An 18,762-nucleotide genomic window follows, 5' to 3' on the forward strand; every position below is an offset into this window, starting at 1 on the left:
ATTATGAGAGTGGAGCATTAGTAATGAGTTGTAAATGAATCTTACAACAGTGTAAGACCCACGATGAATAACATTCAGTGTGTGGCATCACTAAAGGTTTTTTCATCCTCATCTCTCCTAATGCGTTCAATATGCTTTTTGTCAAATAGTGCCAGGTGACTGTCCAAAAATAATAGACAAGTGAGGCTTTTTTCATTATTTTTTTTTCCCTTTGTGTAACAATTATTGCACAATCTGTTTAGAATCAGATGAATGAAAGATGGTAAAGCTAAAATTGCTCCACTAAGTTTAGACAGTTTGGACTGATACGTAAATCTTTTTCAGATAATGCAATGGGTTTTGTCTTTAAATTGGGCAGATATACAAAAGAAATTTGCATATTCATTGCAGAATCAATGGAAAATAAGAAGTACTCTTGCACTTAGCTTTTACTTGCTTTGCAAGTTCCTAAGGTGTTTCAATAGGTTTTATTTTCTTTATTTAATATGCCCAATATTTAAAGCATATGGAAGATTGTTTCCATTACAGATTACTCCATTAATAATATTAACCTCATCGATACTCCAGGAAAGATCTCAGTGTCCCTAAAGAGCATATGCTAAACATCCTGACATTTCCACTTTCAGTGCTTGGTAGACAGTGCCTTAGGCAAGCACTGGTGTATGTGCTGGATATAGCGGAATACAGTTCATATCAAATGAGCTAGGGGAGAGAGCACAGAGAGCTCCTGTTTCCAAGAATTATCAGCTGTCATGCTGCTTTGCTACAAAATATTGGTGGTGGGAATGACAGATAAGGGAAGAAACCTGCCCGTGTTGGAAGAATGATTATACTTGTCTAAAGAGAGTAGCTTGGCACTATATTCTTTGAATTGTCAATTTAATATATTTGTGCATAACTGCAGGCTTTCACCAGGTTTCAGGTGATCTCTAGATGACATCACCTCTAATTTAGTCACATCACCTGTAATTTAGGCTGGAGGTCAGGGTTTTCATCTCAAAAGGAGGACAAGACATTTATTAGACTGAATAGAATAATAGCCATGTTTCTTCCCTTGCATATAAATGTTCATTAAAACAATTTTTTCTGCCTGCAACACAACCAGTGAAACGCCTTTGGATTTATATCTCTGTCCCCAGCATCCCATTCCCATCATACACTGGCACCCTCCCACAGCAACTCCCCATGGGGAAGGGAAATACCTCACTGCAGCTCCTCTGGATCTACCCTGCATCATGATTGCAGAGCACGTGGTGACCAGAGAACCAGCTGCTACTAAAGAGCTTACACTTTTTAAGTCCTCACTGCATCTTCTTCACTGCTGTACTATTCTAGTCTATCTTTACTCTCCAGCCTGAAGTTTCCATGAAAAGTGAGGCAAAGTGCTTATCTTTGCTTGCTCTTCCTTTAAAAGCAGTTAGAGTTTAATAAGGGAGTCAAAATTTGTAAACGTGACAAGGACAGTGAAGCCAAGCACACAGCAGGAACAGAGAAAATCAGTACAAAAAAGCTGCCAAATGTATTTGATGGAAATACTTCAGCTAACAGTTCAATCTGTCTTAGTTAGGGGGACTAGTTTTAACTAATGTTTGTCTTGAACAGTGCAACATTCATAAAAAAAGTATGACTCAAAAATAAACTAAAACTTGTTCTTAAGAAGTTATTAAAGTCATAAAAAACAACCAAAGCAAAATTAAGAAACGCTGAAATCCCTTTCTCCTCTGATGACATGGTCAAAAGGCCTGAGAGTCAGGGCTGAGGCTGGTAAATCAGTTAGGTCACATTAAAAACACATCTTGGTTAATAGTTACAAGCAATTTAGCAGTTAATTTGTCTGACTGCATCATCTAACCATCTACACAGGGACTGAGAAGGAATTATGTCTTCCAAGACATCTTGGTTTCTGATTTTTCACTGAAAGGTTCTCATTCACATTTTTTATGCTTATATTCTAACATGCAAAGTCTAGGCCAAATCTTGACAGGTTTAAGTGTATAAACTTCATGAAGTTCTACAATGCCAAGTGCAAGGTTCTGCACCTGAGTCAAGGCAATCCCATGCATGAATACAGACTGGGAGGAGAAAGGATTGAGGGCAGCTCTGAGGAGAAGGACTTGGGGGTAGTAGTGGACCACAATTTAACATGAGCCATCAATGTGTGCTTGCAGCCCAGAAAGCCAACCTTGTCCTGGGCTGCATCAACAGAAGCACAGAAAGGTGGTCACAGGAGGTGATTCTTCCCCTCTGCTCTGCTCTTTTGAGACCCAATCTGGAATACTGTGTCCAGTTCTGGAGTCTCCAATGTAAGAATGCCATAGAGCTCTTTGAGTGTGTCCAGAGGAGAGCCATTAAAATGATCAGAGGGCTGGAGCACCTCCCCTGTGAGGACAGGCTGAGGAAGTTGGGGTTGTTCAGCCTAGAGAAGACGAGGGTCTGAGATGACCTTTTAGCAACTTTTCAATATCTGGAGGGGCCTACAAGAAGGCTGGGGTAGGGCTTTTTACACCACTGTGTATTGAGAAGACAGGGAGAAATGGTTTTCAACTCAATGAAGAGGTTTAAACACTAGGAAAAAGTTCTTTCCTGTGAGGATGGTGAGACTCTGGCACAGGTTGTCCAAGGAAGGTGTGGCTGCCCCCTCCCTGGGGCACTCTTGGAAGTGTTCAAGGCCAGGCTGGATGGGGACTTGAGTAACCTGATCTAGTGGAAGATGTCCCTGCCCATGCAGGGTGATTGGAACTAGATGATCTTGAAGGTCTCTTCCAATCCAAACCATTCTATGATTCTAGGTCAGCAAAATGTGCTTCTTTCATGCACTGTTTTTCAAGAATTTCAAGTTAGTCTATTAAAGGTTGTCTGGTGGGCTTTCCCTATGTTCATAGTCAGCTCCTTTGATTACCTGTAATTGTTTGCAGCAGTTGCAGTGGTTAATCAGCTAAGCCAGTAATGCCTTTCCATTCAGCTTTGATCAGAGTGAATGAGCAAATGGCTGTTTTGTTTTTTGTTCCCATTTTGATTGAGAAAATTACTAGAGCTTCAAATTCTTGACTCTGGAGAAAAGTCAGGCAGAAGTGACTTGGCAGATTCACTGGATATGTGGCATTTCTTTCAAAACTTTCCCAATTAAAAAGCTGTCAAAAGGAGTACTCTGTTCTGATGAAGAGAGGGGAGAGGGAGGAGGAACACTCACAGGAAAACAGCCTGATCTTGGGCTGTACCTTATGAATTGATCTGCACCCCATTTGACACTCCTTCTGTAATGAAGCAATACTGGGTCCATTTTCTTTCCCAGCAAGATGCTGCACATTTGGAGCATGAGCTGACTTTGATGGTTGTGGAGGAAAAATGTAAATGATGGCCAGGTTACATTAGCATATTTCCATGGAAATGTGAGGGACTACAAAACTTCCAAGCTGCAAGCTCTTTCTTGCAGCTTCTTCTCTGAGCTGGGTTTCATCTGCTGACCCTGAAACCCTATCATCCTTCCTGGTGCTGTAAGCAGCAGGCAGATCCATCTGAATTTCTATGTTAATTTTTTACAGTCTGTGGACATGGATGTGAATGCATGGGACTCAGTAAATATGTGTTACCAGAGGGGATGTGGGCCTCCAAAAAACTCTCTCTCAAGTACTGTGCTGCAAAGAAGGGATCTGTAAGGCTGTAGCATTTATAGTACTTCTAAGGGGGGATTTAAAACTCTTACTGGATACAGTTTGCTTAATTGCCATCGGAATCAGTGGCTGGTTTTTGGTTACCCTCAGCTAAGGAGCTAAAGTGCTTTGCTGTGTGTCTCTAGTAAGCACAGAAGAAGAAGAGAAAACAAAAGTATGTGGTTTGAATTGAAAAGGGAATTTGAGGGGGGGAGTATTCAGTTCTATTGGGGGACAAAGAAAAGTTTGATTTAACTAAAAAAATAGAAACTGTGGGGTTTTTTTAGATTATGCAACCCTTTACATTTTTTTTAATTCTCTTTGATTTGTTATTTGAATCTCTTATTTCAAAATATAGAATATCTGTTCCATTTTAAAAGACTTTTCTGTTTTTTCACCTAAAATAATTTCCTAAATTTAATTTTCTCCTTTTTCCTCTTATCATTAAGGAATATCATGATTATTTTTGATAAGATGACTTTTAGTGTGTCTCTTCACATCTGATATTCTCCCAGACCCAAGTGAAATTCATCTTCAAAAAAGGAGAAACTGTGAGCAAAGCTATTATTCCTCAAACATCAGGAAATGTATTTTCTCTTGTTTACTTTGTAACATTCTAGAACGGTACAAAAATATTTTGCTGACACTGTATACCAGAATCAAATGTGAAGTGCTAAAATTATCCTAATCTAAATGAACTAATTTGATAATGCCCTTTTATCCTCACTATATTACCAAGTGTGAAAAGACTTTTATTTAATTGAATGACACGGGATTTTGTCTTCACACAGTTAAAGACAATGTACTTGATAGCTAGGATAGAAAAAGGATCAGGCCCAGTGTAGATTTTGTAGATACTTTTAATCTGCATGATTTACCTTACCTTTGGAGCACAGTCCCTTTACTTACCCAGAAGATCATGTGGTTGTTGCTGTATGTCACCATTATTGTTCTTATAATACTTTAGCGTACAGATGGAAACCAAATTATTCTGTCTCTTGTCCAGATTGACAGATGAGAAACTGTTCCTTAATTTTGAAAGAACAGCCTTGATATGTGTCATTATCTAATGGGAGCTGGTGATGGCTTTTTCAGCAGAAAGTGTCAGATTGATGGTTCAGGCTGATGACCCTTCAGGATAGAGATGCCAGCTCTGGCAGGGCACTGAACACTTACTGGCAAATATTAAAATAGATAATGACACCTTTTTTTTTTTAAATCCAGAAAAGCCTCAGTGTGATACATCTGATATCATAACACAGACTAGATGGCAGCTTGAGCAACTAACGTATTTTTAATGTGAAGTTTTCAGAAGTTGGTTCTACTCAGTTTTACACATGCAGCTGCGGTGAACCAGTTCTAACTGTAGCTTGTAAATTCAGTCGGTATGCTAAGGTTAATAGATTAATGATTTTCTCATGAATACATTGTGTTGGCAAAGCACATAAACCAAAGGGCAAGGAGGACGTACCACAGTTGCATAAACAATGGAGATGTTAAGACTTCATTAGTTCTTCCATACTAAATATGTGTGGAAAAGTCTTGCTTCAGTGATGACAGCGGGGACACATTAAGACCTGCTTTTACATTTGAGAGGAAAGATGACTTCAGAAGAGCATACTGAGATCAGAAAGAGCCCCATGGTAAGGGAAAGTTACAATAAATACACTTTTTAATACAACTATTAAAAATAAAATTTGCAAAAGTTATAGTTAAGGTTTTTAACAATTGCAAAACCTTCCTGGTGAACCCTGTATATTCCTTGATACTTTCAGAAGTTCATAATGTTTTACTGAGCCAAATCAAATATCTTACGGTCATCTTCAGTGGAAGTACTTAGAGCAGTGATGAGTATGTTTGAAACATCACCAAAATCCTTTACATAAAAAGGCAGTCCTTCTTTAAAATTACAATTTTTAAAAAATAAGGTAAAACTAGTAAGGAATGTTGTGTTAGGTCATTTGATACAACTCCAAAAATAGGCAATAATTTACTAGACTCAGTATTACTGAGTAAACTATAATTGCATTAGTCTCCACTTAAATTTGTCTTTCAAATTTATGAATGTATGAAAGAACAATTAATACATAGGCAAAATATTTCTCTGAATTACATTTATATCTGGCCTGAATCTTGATGTTATTCGGTTTTAATGTTTCCCTCATTTATTGCAAGTGCACAGATAGATAGTACTAATATTTAAGAAAAAATATTAAATATTTAATAGTTGAATTCTAAAGAGACTTTTCAGCCTACAGACTGCTAACCCACCACTTCTTGCAACAACATAGTCAGTGTTTGGCGTGGTCTTGCAAAGCATGTCTATGGATATACCAAGAAAAAGTGGGTTGTACCTCTCCTGGAAAAGTCCCTCTGACAGCAGTGTTTTTCATAAGATATTTAGGTGAGCTGATGGCAGATTAAATCTTACAGTGTGTTTCCTAGTCTGCACACCTAGGAAAGCCCTAAGAAGGAAATGACTGCCCTGAGGAGCTCAGATCATCATTCACAGGGGCTGAGCGAATTTCAAGTACTTCTTATGCAATGAACAGGCACATCAAGAGGGAAAATGGGTTGCCCAAGAAAGCACTTAGAGATCTACTTGAGTGTAATTTAGCAGCCAAGGTTTTATTAGAGATTGCAACTACAAGGAAGCAGCAATGGAGCATCACGATAAAGAGTGGCTTATGTTGCTATGAACTGAAAGCACAGGCTTGTGGATGGGAAAATCCTGAAAGGCAGGAGCAGGAGCAGTGCTGCCTGGCTGGTGTGGAGCAGCTTTGAAAACTGCATTGTAAAAACTGCTTATCACACACAGATATCTCTGTACTCACTCAACTTGACTCTCTCTACTCCAAAACAGCAATAGCACCCTCAGCTGCAAGGAAACTGTGACAATCTGAATGGTAGTCTCAGGCTCTTTTTTCTATATTCAACACTACTTAGAAGTAAGCACTTGTCTAGCCTTAGTTATGTTATCCAGTCAAATTGCCTGTGTGGATTATACAGCAGAGATTTGATAGTTTGCACCAGGAGATTAGATCTTTCCTGTAGGATGATTCCCAGGCATTCATAACAAATATGACAAATGGGGGATCCCTTTGCAGGTACAGTTTTCCTTTCATGACTTTTCCATGTCCAAATCCATACAAGGAAACAGGTAACCTAAACTGTTAAATACAGTGCTGACTGCAAAACCACTAAGTGTGCAAGTATCAGATTTTTTAATGGAAACTCCTTCAACAGACAAAAATGATGCCTGAGAAAACAGAAAGCCTGAACTGTAAGTTTATCCCATGTAGCAGTAACCACAGCAACATATTAATCATATTAAGCATATTGTTTCTGCCAGAAGCAGGATCTGAAATCTGTGCTTTCTATGCTGGATGGGAGAAAGTGTTTTAGGAATGAATATGCCCCTTCCCATCACCATGCAAGTTGAATTGCTGTCAATTTTGGTGTTTTAACCTGGTTATCCTTCTAAACCTGATAGGTCACTGATAAGTCTTGCATCTTTATCAGGACTCTCATAATACTTTGTGTTTTTCTTAAAGACCTGTTTCCTAGTGTTACAAAATCTTAAACCACAGTTTTCATCTACAATATACATTTTGCCCTTGATATTATAGAGAAGGGCTGGAAAGTAAGACTTGAATGAATCTCAGGTAGGAAAGTAAGGACAAATTTAAAAAGCTTTAAAATATTTTAAAGCCAGCATCATAATTTTTGAGCAGGAAGTGACTTATGGCTTTTAGTGGCTCAGATTTGTAATTTAAATAACAAAAGAAATTATTACAACTGCAGGAAGAAGTGCATAACAAAACAAAGAGTGCTGAGCCTCAAGCAGATGTTTTCATTGCTGGATCTCCCTCCTTCAGAAAAGTGCTCCTCAGTCAAAATGGAATGGGATCAGTTTAAAAAAGAAAAAAACCTTCAAAAATAGCAAAAGTCAAGTTTTATTGGAAAAATTGCATCTGGAGCAGATGGTTTAACAAAATTTAATGACAACTTAAGCAGGAAAAACTCACCACTGACTACATTAACATAAAAGTTAGTTGTACTGGCTTTTCACCTTTGAAGTGCAAAGCCAGAGATGTGCTTGCAGTGTTTAAGTCAAGAATATTCCTGAGGCTTTCAGAGGCTGCTGCCTTCTCAGCATGATTTGATTGATGAGAGTGAGACAGGTAGCAATTGTTATTCTATTGCAAAATTCCTTATCTGTAAGTTTATGGGCAGAACTGGAATTTGATTAATTTCAGGTCATGGAACAAAGACATTTCTTTCCCTTCATTCTGGCTTTTAGAAACGTACTTTTCAAAACCAAGCAATTTGATTTGTATGTTCCATTTTTGATTTAGCCAATTCATCCTGATGGCCAGACATTTTATGAAAAACAAGTTTTCCCAAATCTTGTGGTTTCCAGGTCATGGTAACCAATAGCACTAAGTAACAACACTGAACACTTCTGGGAGCAGAATGTAGCCATGGACAAGGGCCAGTATAGCAGTGAGAGGAAGTTTTGCAAGGACAATTTAGCTGCAGAGAGGACAAAAGATGTCCTTGGAGCAAACGAAAATAACCAAAACAGGTGCAACAGTAGTTCTTGAAACACAAACTTCTCAGTTCTATGCACACTAAAAAGAGCAGAATAAAGAAGATACAAGAAGGCCAAAGCCTGCAGCCATTGCTCAGCCTGAAATTCCTTGAGTATCTTGGATATCTTCCTTCCTCAGAAAGGGAAGACTGAGTCCTACAGTAATGCAGAGCATTTCTCACGTAAACTGAGATGAAGTTAAAGAGAGCACACAAAGGTTCCTGGCCAAGTGAGGATTCCCATCTGGATAGTGGCTGTCGTCTCACCCCTGCTCTGGGAAGTTGGCTTTACTTCAGAAGCACATGCCTTGCATCTTCCTCAGTCATGTTTCATCAAGGGTGATACTGCCTGAATCTTGAATGACACTGATACCTTCCCTCCCTGCCTAGCAATCATGGATCACATAACTATTTTTGAACAAAGTGAAATTTCCAGGACTATGAAACAGGCCTTGAAGGTCCCTCTCTCCACTCCATCATCCTTTGCTCCAAAACTGAGCTGAGGAGCAGACTCTGCTATCTTCTGAGCATTGATGGTAGCTGTAGTGCCCTGGCAGTCCAGATGGTGCAGCAAAAGCCAACAGGTGCCATCTGTGGGGACAGCAAGCACTTTCCATGGTCAAAAGTCTGCACACTAAGGAGAAGCCAGACTGCTGTGCTTACAGTAAAAGGGGAGCTGCAGTGAGTGAGGCCCCATCACAGTGTTAGCTATTTGCTGCATGGCACAGTTTTGTCAACTTAACAGAACAGTGCTAGCCACAGGGTAGCTCAGGATGGGACCAGCATTCTTCTTAAAACTTGTCAAGTACAGTATGGAAATGAAAACTTTTCTGCAAAGTGATGATACTGTAATCCATTATCAAAAAGCACTTTGGTGGCAAGTACTAGAGATAAGGCACCTGCTTGTTATCTGAACCTGAGAGGCACCTGGGAATGACAGGAAAGAGCAGAGAGTTACTCACATACCTTTTTATAATTAAACTGATAATGATTTGATATGGAATTAATGCTTGGAAGCAAGCTGTGTGGCTAGGGAAGCACTTCAGAATTCACACCATCAGGTATTTGATTGCTGTAGAGGAGCCTGCTTTTTGGCATGCAGCATATAGGTGGTGTATAAAGAAATACAGAACAGTTTGACCTTGAAGCAATTAATCTCTTCTGAAGAACACGGGTTTTGAATGGACAAAAACATAATTAGAGTTTTTAAATTACACAAGGCGTGCTCAATCTTTCTATCAGTGTATAGCTGGGGAAAAAAAATGTGGAAAGGATCTCTGGGGTAGAGGAAAATGCCTCTACTTTCTAGAAAAATCATCTCCCATGTTTGGGAAGAAGGGGAATCTCTAAATCTCAGCTCTGCTCAGTCTATTGCAATTTGATATGAGAGACCAGATGTGAATAAGGAGGAAATTACAACAGTGATTTATTCTTGCATCATCTATCACAGATTTAGCAAAAGAAGAGTCAGATATCAGCCATAGTACCACAGTTGAATTTATAGAAAGATTTGGAATTAGAATTTTTAGCTTTTCCAGAAAACTTTTCTATCCATGGTATTTAACAAAATGAAATACAAAAAAAATCTCACATAGAATCATAGAATCACAGAAAGGATTGGGTTGGAAGGGACCTTAAATATCATCTAATTCCAACCCCCCTGGTATAGGTACAGATAAAACTATTTGTCTTGTTTGGAAACCAGTGTCATTTAGAATTGTATAAATAGTACAATAATTAACAATGAAAGGAGTGTCCTGTCATAAAACTAACACAGAAGAACTCCAAGAGTTCATTATCTTCTTAGATATCCACATAGCTCAGGTCTAAGTGGAATGTTACCAAAATGGAGAAGAAAACAAGGCCAGAATTGTACCCTCACCAGTCATAGAGAAACAGGTGAAAAAACACTTGTCTATATGAATTTGAGTTAACCTGAGGTCTATATTAGATAATAATGAAAGAAAAAGCCTCACCACTTATAGGAATTTTTTTTCCTCTCCCCTTTAGAAAAAGTTGGTTATCCATTTGTTGTTTTGGATACTTTTAGTTAGTGTTACAATTAAGATAGAATTGGAATTCAAATTCTAACTGCTCTTTCAGCAGCATACAACTCTTCAAACGGTTTATTACTTCTTTAAAGGACACGGTCAGGTACTTCTGCATTTAAATTGCAGAGGTTTGGGGTTTTTTAATAAATTCTAATCCAACAAAGGATTTAATCTGATTTATCAGCACCAAATTCAGACTTAATATAAGTGATAACTGTGTTTTATACCACAGACATAACTGGCTTGGCTTGATTCCAAATGTAAGTTTAAAAGACCATAAATGCTAATATTGAAACCAGGATATTGCAGATAAATAAATATTAATTGAAATGAATAGATTCAGATTAATTTGTATCAAATCAAGATCCAGACCATACTCTGAAAAACTGTAAAATGGAAAATAAATAGTTGCCAAAATTTTTTCCCCAGAATTATCTTTCTCAGAGTAATCACAGTACCTGAACACTTTTAATTTAAACATTCACTGGAGGATGTTGCAGGTAAGCACTCATAATAAACAGTGGGTACTTCCCTGAGGGCCATGATAATTTGCATAATGTGCTAGCTATTTATTTTCCAGTGTTATGGTGACAGCAAACTGTTACAGTACAGCTAGTTCTAATGAGACATTTCATAAATGTCTTTTCCTAATGGGAGATCTTGTTTAAGTTCTGAGTTTCAGAGGTTAAAATAATCCAGCATCAACCGTATAGTCACTGCTGTAACATGTAATCCCTTTTTCGTTAATTAACTTTTGTATGTGGTGATCTATTTATAGATGAAGAGATGGAGAGCCCCACAGCTGGAACAGATGTGGCTGTTATTGGAGGTAAGTAGCAGACCATACTAAGCAGCACCATTAGAATTAAAACAGCAGGTTGGTTGATTTCTCGCATTTTGCAAAGCCCCTGCTTTGCTGACAAGACAACAGGAGCTTCACTATTAGAGTTAATTAGGCCAGAGGGAAATCTGCTCCCAGAGGAGCTATTGGCAAGATAATGAGGTGAAATAATGAGCATAAACCATATAGTGAGCAGTACCACCTCCACCCATTCTTCATTTAAGGACAAAATACCCAACAGTCCAGCAGCAAAATCAGCCTCTGGTATTCATTGTTCACTGGGCCAAGACTGTTGTTTAATGCAGAATAGATGTAGTACCTTTGATTTCAGCCATGCAAGCTCATACCAGCTGACCCTCTATTTTTACAGAATCCAGCATCGTGCATTTCCTGGTGTTCCATTAAAGCTCCCCCATGCATTTAAACTAAATACAGCTGTCAGAATAAATGAGAAAAGCTCTCTCTCTCACAGAGAGAACCTGTCATTTTATTTTTATTGTGTTTGTTCATTTCCATGCTAACGCACTAATTTCAGTCACTCACAAGGGGGTATACCAATCATTAGTGCAAATTGGTGAGGTTCTGCTATATTTCCCTCAGGTCCCATCTCTTGTAACTTTAATTTCAGCTTTCTATGAGCAAGTAGCAGGTAAATTGATTTGTACTTAGTCCCCTAGGCTTATTAATATTGTGCTACATCCAAAGCCTATTAAAGCCTCTTGTGTCAAGGGATACCATTGAGGTCCTAAAAATTGATGAACCCCCACTGCAATGATGATATTATTGTAAACCTAAAGTTCTTTGTATAAGCAATTTCATTTCCGCTAGTAGTAACTTCACTTTCCGAGCCAGGCACCATAAAATCTGCAGGATAACATTGCAGGCATATTTTTTAGCGAGTTAATTTTATTCACCCTGCTAATATTCTGTTCTTTCCCCCATTTTCATTCCAATAGGGTACCCCCACTCAGTTTAATGATGCTGATAAATTAAAATTTTGGTGATACCCACTCCTGGCACCTATCTTAAATGCAGCAGACAGAAGGAACACTGTTATACCCCCCTTATTGTCTCTGCACATTAACAGGCATTTCCAGGGAGCAATTCATCTGACCAAATGTAGGAATTCAGTTCTAGAAGAGGAATCACTTATAGATACACCATCCACTGCCAGTAGAAAAACCCAAAGGGAGTAACTCAGATGGAGCTTCCTGAACTGTAGATGCCTACAATAAGTCAGATTAATTCCTACCTATTGCATCTTCATAGCAGCTTCCTGCTCCATATAAGGGATTTTTTCTAAAAAAGTCTTGTTCTGTGTATTTCTTCAATGTTTGGTTTAATCCTGGAATCACCTGAATACAGAATCAGCTCAGTGTCACATACTCGACAGACCCTCAGCTAAAGAGTTTCTGAACATTTGTATCCAAAAAGTGTTTAAAAAAGTAAAAAACACACAAGTTGAATAAAGTACTAAATGTGTCACTTATTTTAAGGATTATCAAGTGAACAATTTCAACTGGAGGGATGGGGATAAAGCTTGTACCTTTTTACAGTGGACTTGTCCGGTGTACCTCTCTTTTACAGGTTTCTACCTTCTATGGTAGAAAAGCAAAAAAAGTAATGAGCTCTGAGAAGCAAGGACACACAGTGTTCTCTATATGACCACCCCTGGAACTTCAGCTCACTTCCCTTCACTAGGAGTCCTTCCCTTCACCGTTTAGTCCTCTGAATGTTTGGGTTACCTACAGAAATTTTTGTCCAGTCAGCACGTTGATAGTAATTAGCCTTAGTCCAGGAGATAGGAAAGAACTACCCAGAATCCTTTCCTCCTACCAGGTGTTATTTCTACATTCATTACATTCAGACTTTCTTAATTAGAGCACAGCATGAAATGGCACCTAGCAAATGCAGAGCAGTTCTGCAGTCACACAACTCCTGTTCTTTGTTGGATGTCTCCTAAGATACAACAATGGCCTGCACTCCTGAAATTGAGTTCACTCTTGCAGGTAGGGTCAGGTTGCCTGCAAACTCCCCTAGGTATATGTTACCAGAAGGATGAACAAAACCTACTGGTTTTCCTTTATGTCCTCTTATTTCTCCACATTTTGCAACAAACTTTTAGCTTCAATAAGTTCAGCCAAATCAAGCCACAATTTTAATGAAAGCCAGTGAGGCTTTCACCTGTATTCCTGCAGTATTTGTATCCCACCTGTTTTATTTGCAGTGTAAGACTCCATTCTGCCCCTGGCTGCCGTAAGAGGCGAGCATCGTACGATACACCGATTTTTTCCTACCAAGGAATTCAAGTTGTGATGCATGGCTGTGAGATCCTGCTCATATTTTACTACTGACAATACATTTAAGTGGTCTCTTTCCTCTAGGTGTGATTGCTGCAGTGGTATTTGTTCTCATTTGCCTGCTGGTGGTGATGGTCCGGTACATGTACAGGCACAAGGGCACCTACCACACCAACGAGGCAAAAGGAACCGAGTTTGCCGAAAGCGCAGATGCCGCTTTGAAAAATGACCCTGCTCTCCAGGAAGCAGTGGATGAGAGCAAAAAGGAATATTTCATCTGAAAAGCAAGGATTTCCATGGAGACTTCCCCAGGGGAATCAGTCTGAAATTCTACATCAACAGAAGTGCTAAGAGATGGATAATATGAGAACACAGGCAAGCATCCTGATTGAAAAGTATCTCTTTACTTTTTTATGTCACTGAGTTTTTGCTTTTCCTCGTCTGGTGAAGAACTAAATGCCAGATACTTGCCTGTTGATTTTATTAGCAACACAGCTGGTCACAGTTGAAATCAATATCAGATAAGAAGAAACAAAATCTCAGTATGAATGATACACCAAAACCAGATAAAGATAGCAAATGTCAAGCCTTGACATTTGGTGAAAATAGCAGATGCCAATGGAAAACATCCTCTTAGAGTTAATGATGCATCCTGTGATGATATGATACAGAAGCACCTGAAATTGAATTTCAAATGGTCACAGAACAAACATTAAAGTAGACAAAGCTGCTGTATCTGGAACAAAAACAGCTTTGTAGCCCAGATATCCCCCCCCTTCAATGTGCAGTTTTATTGGCACAGGGAAGTTTGTTTTGGGATTTAGATTGGGATTTTTTTATGTTTGGGTTGGTTTTTTTAGTTTTATATATATATAAAAGTCAAAAACACTTCAAAGAGATGAAACTGTTGGAGAACACAGAAAATGTAAGGAAGAAGGATTTATTTCTAACTTGCTCATCATGTGAGCTTGAGAACTCTAAAATGTTGAAACTTACAGTGTAGTATATAATAAGCAGTAGATTTACAAATATGATTCCAATTAGATGGTAAGTTCTCTGAATGCATGCATAAGTACATAGGTATTAAAAGGTAAAGCATCTTGGCATCTTGGTTTTAACAGGCCTTTTGAAACAATGGAACTCAGCTAGATTTTTTTCATAGAAGATATTTTTGCCTGAGTATTTATTTATTTATTTTGCATTGGAAAATTCTCTTGAACACCTGCCAGCAGGATTTTGGATTTTTGCAGGGAGAGGAATTTAGTTCTGGTGCAGATATCAATAAATCTTTGAAAAATGCAACCATAAGACTACCACTGTAAGGAAGCTTTTTCATCTGCATCCCACTGGTTTGTATTGATGTCTCCCTCTGTATGGCTTCTTTATATCCTTTGCATTGTGCTTAGTAAGAGAATTATACCAACCATCAATGCTTTATTATAAATAAATATATTAATCATGGTGGGTCACACGAAAAGATCTTATTCCTTGCCTAAAAAATCAACAGTGATGAGTTTCTTCACACCAGTAAGTTGGTTTTGTTAACTGAAACCCCCAGTTAGCTCCAGAAATAGGACAATTGTTCTTTGCACCTTCCCAATCCCAGCTGCAATGGTGCCCTGGACTACTGAAAACAGAGGAGGAGAAATGCACAACAACAATTAAGAAACTGATGAGCAAAGCTCAACTGGTATATTTTTTCCTGTGTTTTGATCTATATATGTGTGTACAGTCATCTACAATTGTACTTTGAAGACATTGTTGCTGAACACTTGAGCTCACTTTTGGGCACCAAATTTTCAAAAACTCCTGGACTCCAGTAGCCATTATCAACACTGGCCACAAAAATGCTTCAAGACTGATGTGAACAAGAGAAGACTCTGAGGACCCAAGCAAAGAAATGGATATTTCTCTATTTTCAATCACAGTCTCAGTCTTTTCTCCCTTCCTGAAGGAGATGGACTCTGAATTATTCTTAGAATCTCAATAGCTCTGATTTTGAATATCAAATCCCTGTATGTTTGCATTTTAACCAAAAAGTATAAAAAATGTGCCAATTTACTAAATGCTTTAGATATTTTTGTAACATACCATTGCACAACCACATTGTATTCTGTGGCTAATGAAGTATAAAATGCACAAACTCCAGTATTAGCAGAGTTCAACTATTTTGATATTATGCATCTATTTCTTTTCTAAGATATATTACTATTATAACTTTGTTATTACTCTTGGAAAATTAATTTTGTTTTATTTGTCTGGGACAAGTGTTGGAAAAATTCACTAGTCTTATCTTTAAGACTGGGTTGGTAAAACTTAAATCCCTTGACACTCCAGTTCAATAAAAATGTAAAGATTTCCTCTGAGGATAGGAACCTAGGAACACCAAAAAACTTTTCTCCAGTGCTAGCAAGACCTGAGCCCTTCTGTCCCCCTAAGACTGGCTGTTAAAGAGAATTGACTTTGGAAGAAGGTGTAAGTGACATGGAGAATAAAGTCCTGCCTTCCTCCTCGGTCATGAAATTGTTTTTTTAACTTGAGCCTACTGATTATAATTAGACAACTGTGTCATATCTGATACACAGGACAGTCTGAATTAATGTCTCTTTTGGGGTGTGTTTGAGTTTTTTAAATTATGAGATGGACTAAGGCAGGCTAACTGCCCACAGTGGAATTACAGAGGCCAGATTTTTTTGGTGATACAATGTGCATTCAGGGGAGCTCAGCCAATTCTTTACCAGTTAAGTCAGCACCAGACTTGGTGTCATTGCTTCCCCTCAATCTGAACTGAATGCTACCACTAGTCTTTGACTACATCCTTTCGTAGTAGCTTAATTGAATCTCTTTATCGCATTTCCCTTGATCATCTAGGCTAACAAACATCCCAAGCATATGGCAACAGCTTCCCTGTTGGTAATGAGCCACCCTGAATATTTGCAGAGCAGTGACTGAACAGAGAGAAGATGTAGTTTGAGGAGATTTTCAGTGTATTTGTTTTGTTCAGGACAAATTCTGTTCTGTAATGAAGAAAGCTCATGACATCTGATGACTGGCAGACTCTACTGACCTGATCCTGCTATTTTTTCATTCAGACAATAACTCTACTGTCTTGAGTTATTCAGTTTGGTCATAGAAGGAGTGCATTACAAACTTCATCTAACTTTTAGGACTAATTAGCAAAACATCCTTGTGCAAGCAACATGCTGTGCTCAAACAAACATTCAGTACAACACCGAGACATCTCGGTTGGCAGCCATAGCTTTTCATCACCGATGATCAAATGATTTTTACAATTTGCTTCCTAAACAGGAGAATTAAGGCAACTATGTACTTTTATCCCCGGTCCCTCACAGCTGTGGTCTGTTGTCCTGCAGCTCTCTGCCATTCTTGTCTGCAGTCCCTCAGGCTCCCCAGCTGGGTGGCCACTGCCTCCCCTATGGCAAAGGATTGGACACTTCTGTATGTATTTATTTATTTTTATAAGTCACTCTCTGCCTTTTACAAAAGTTTTAGTTTTGGACTTGCCATCCTGCGTCAAATTTGATCAAATCTGACTGACCTGACCTGAGATTGATTTACAGAGTAATCATATATGCCACATTTTCACAGAAAAAAGAGTATTGCAAGCTCTCTGATTAGTTAAACTTAATACCATAAATCTCTAATGTTCACTAAACAAGGGACCAGAATGATGATCCTTCAAGCAAAGTGGTTTTGTCCAGATGCCTTAATGCCCTGTGAAAGCCTGTTGAATCCTCTGTTGCACAGAAAGCCATTGGCCTTCTTTGGAAGCATTAGTAATTTTCAATGACATGCAGGAAAGGTGGGCATAAAAATGACCAATATTTTCTTCAGTTTGAAGAGAGAGGATAAACTTGATCTTGTAGGAACATGAAGTATTTTTTAAGAATATATGGAAATGACACATGTTAGCAATAATATTTCTGACTGCATTGGTGAGCTTCAAGTGTGGGTTCATGGGGCTTCCAAATTCTCTCCCTGAAAAAGAAATAAGTAATCACTGTTTTTAGAAGGAAATTCATCTCCTCTTGAACCATTTCTTCTTGTCAAGCATTGAAAACAAGCTTCAAAGATTCAGTATTCTACCATTCTGCCTTAACATCTGCAAAAACATTTCTTCTGATTTTTGGAGGACACATGTACAGTTCTCCGCTGCACAGAAAATTACTGTTTACCAGTGTCAGCCCCTGCAGCAGCGCTCTAGCTCAGGAGAGTGATTCTGTCCAAAACCAGTCAGTCCTAAATGTGTATCTGGCCACCCATTACTAGACCCAGTATGCATTTTTTTCTGAGGCTTGGCCTCTACAATTTCATGTTTTCCTGAGGCTGAACATGCCATTTCACATTAATGCAGTCTTTAGGAGTATTTGATCAGCTGACAGCCAAAATAACTATATATACTTTGGGGTTGTTTTCGTTTTGGAACAACAGGACCAAATCCCTTTGGGGGACTATTTACAGTAGCATCATAGGATCCCTCAGAACATGGGCATTGATTTTTATCTTTAATCAAATCTAGGGATCTTTGAGGGGACACCAGAATAGAAAAATAAAAAAGACTGGTTCCTTTCAGCAAGGAATGCAGACAAGGTGCTGAAACATTTATGGCTGCAGGATAAGTAGGATAGCACCATCAACAACAGGCTGCAAGGACTCCTCACAGAATAGAGGAAATGCTGAGACATGATGTAAATCAGTAAAAAGATACAGAGGGGGAGACGGTAATTAGATGCCAGTAGAGATGGAGAGTAGTTTTTCATCAAACAAAATAGATATTGCCATTTGGAGAAATCAAAGTGTATTTACTGAAGGTAACTGCTGACAACAAATTTCTTTGAATTACATGAGTCGTTTGAATTCCTTGCATGTGCCAGTCCAATCAAAAACCACTGGTAAACACACACTAAAAGAGTACTCACGTTAAATGCGTTAAGAGCTGCTTATTGCATTTTCTAAAGTCTCTCAGTTCTTCAGTTAAGAAAGCTTTGTGGGTTTAGAAAATGCAGAAACTTCACAGCAGCAATTCAGATAAGACCAAAAACTGAAGAACTCCCAATGTCTGGAAAGTCAGGTAGTTAACAAAGGAAACTAATGATATGAAAGAAAAAACATATACGGTGATTAAAAAATTCAGCTATATTACAGAAAGATGAAATGTTTGTAGAAGGAGATGCTCTTCTCTACTTCAAGAAGATACAAGTTGGCAGTGACGAAATAAGAATTTCTCATTCTACAAAATGGTTTCCCGTGTGGTGGGATAAAATCCCACTGCATTCAATGGACAAGAATTTCATTGACTGCATTTG

The 18,762-nt window shown here is 38.4% G+C and overlaps 1 protein-coding gene across 1 annotated transcript in view; it reads left to right on the plus strand.

Annotated features, from left to right (window-relative positions):
* The window catches only part of GYPC (glycophorin C (Gerbich blood group)), a 31,227-nt gene extending 15,274 nt beyond the window's left edge, over nucleotides 1-15,953 (plus strand). The window contains exons 2-3 of the mRNA XM_008496995.2: nucleotides 11,073-11,123; nucleotides 13,520-15,953. Of these exons, the coding sequence (XP_008495217.1) occupies nucleotides 11,073-11,123; nucleotides 13,520-13,716 (248 nt within the window). The 3' untranslated portion in view covers nucleotides 13,717-15,953. The remainder of the gene's footprint in view (nucleotides 1-11,072; nucleotides 11,124-13,519) is intronic.
* Nucleotides 15,954-18,762: the final 2,809 nt, after the last annotated feature.

This window comes from Calypte anna, chromosome 7 (assembly GCF_003957555.1).
Source record: "Calypte anna isolate BGI_N300 chromosome 7, bCalAnn1_v1.p, whole genome shotgun sequence".
NCBI lineage: Eukaryota > Metazoa > Chordata > Aves > Apodiformes > Trochilidae > Calypte > Calypte anna.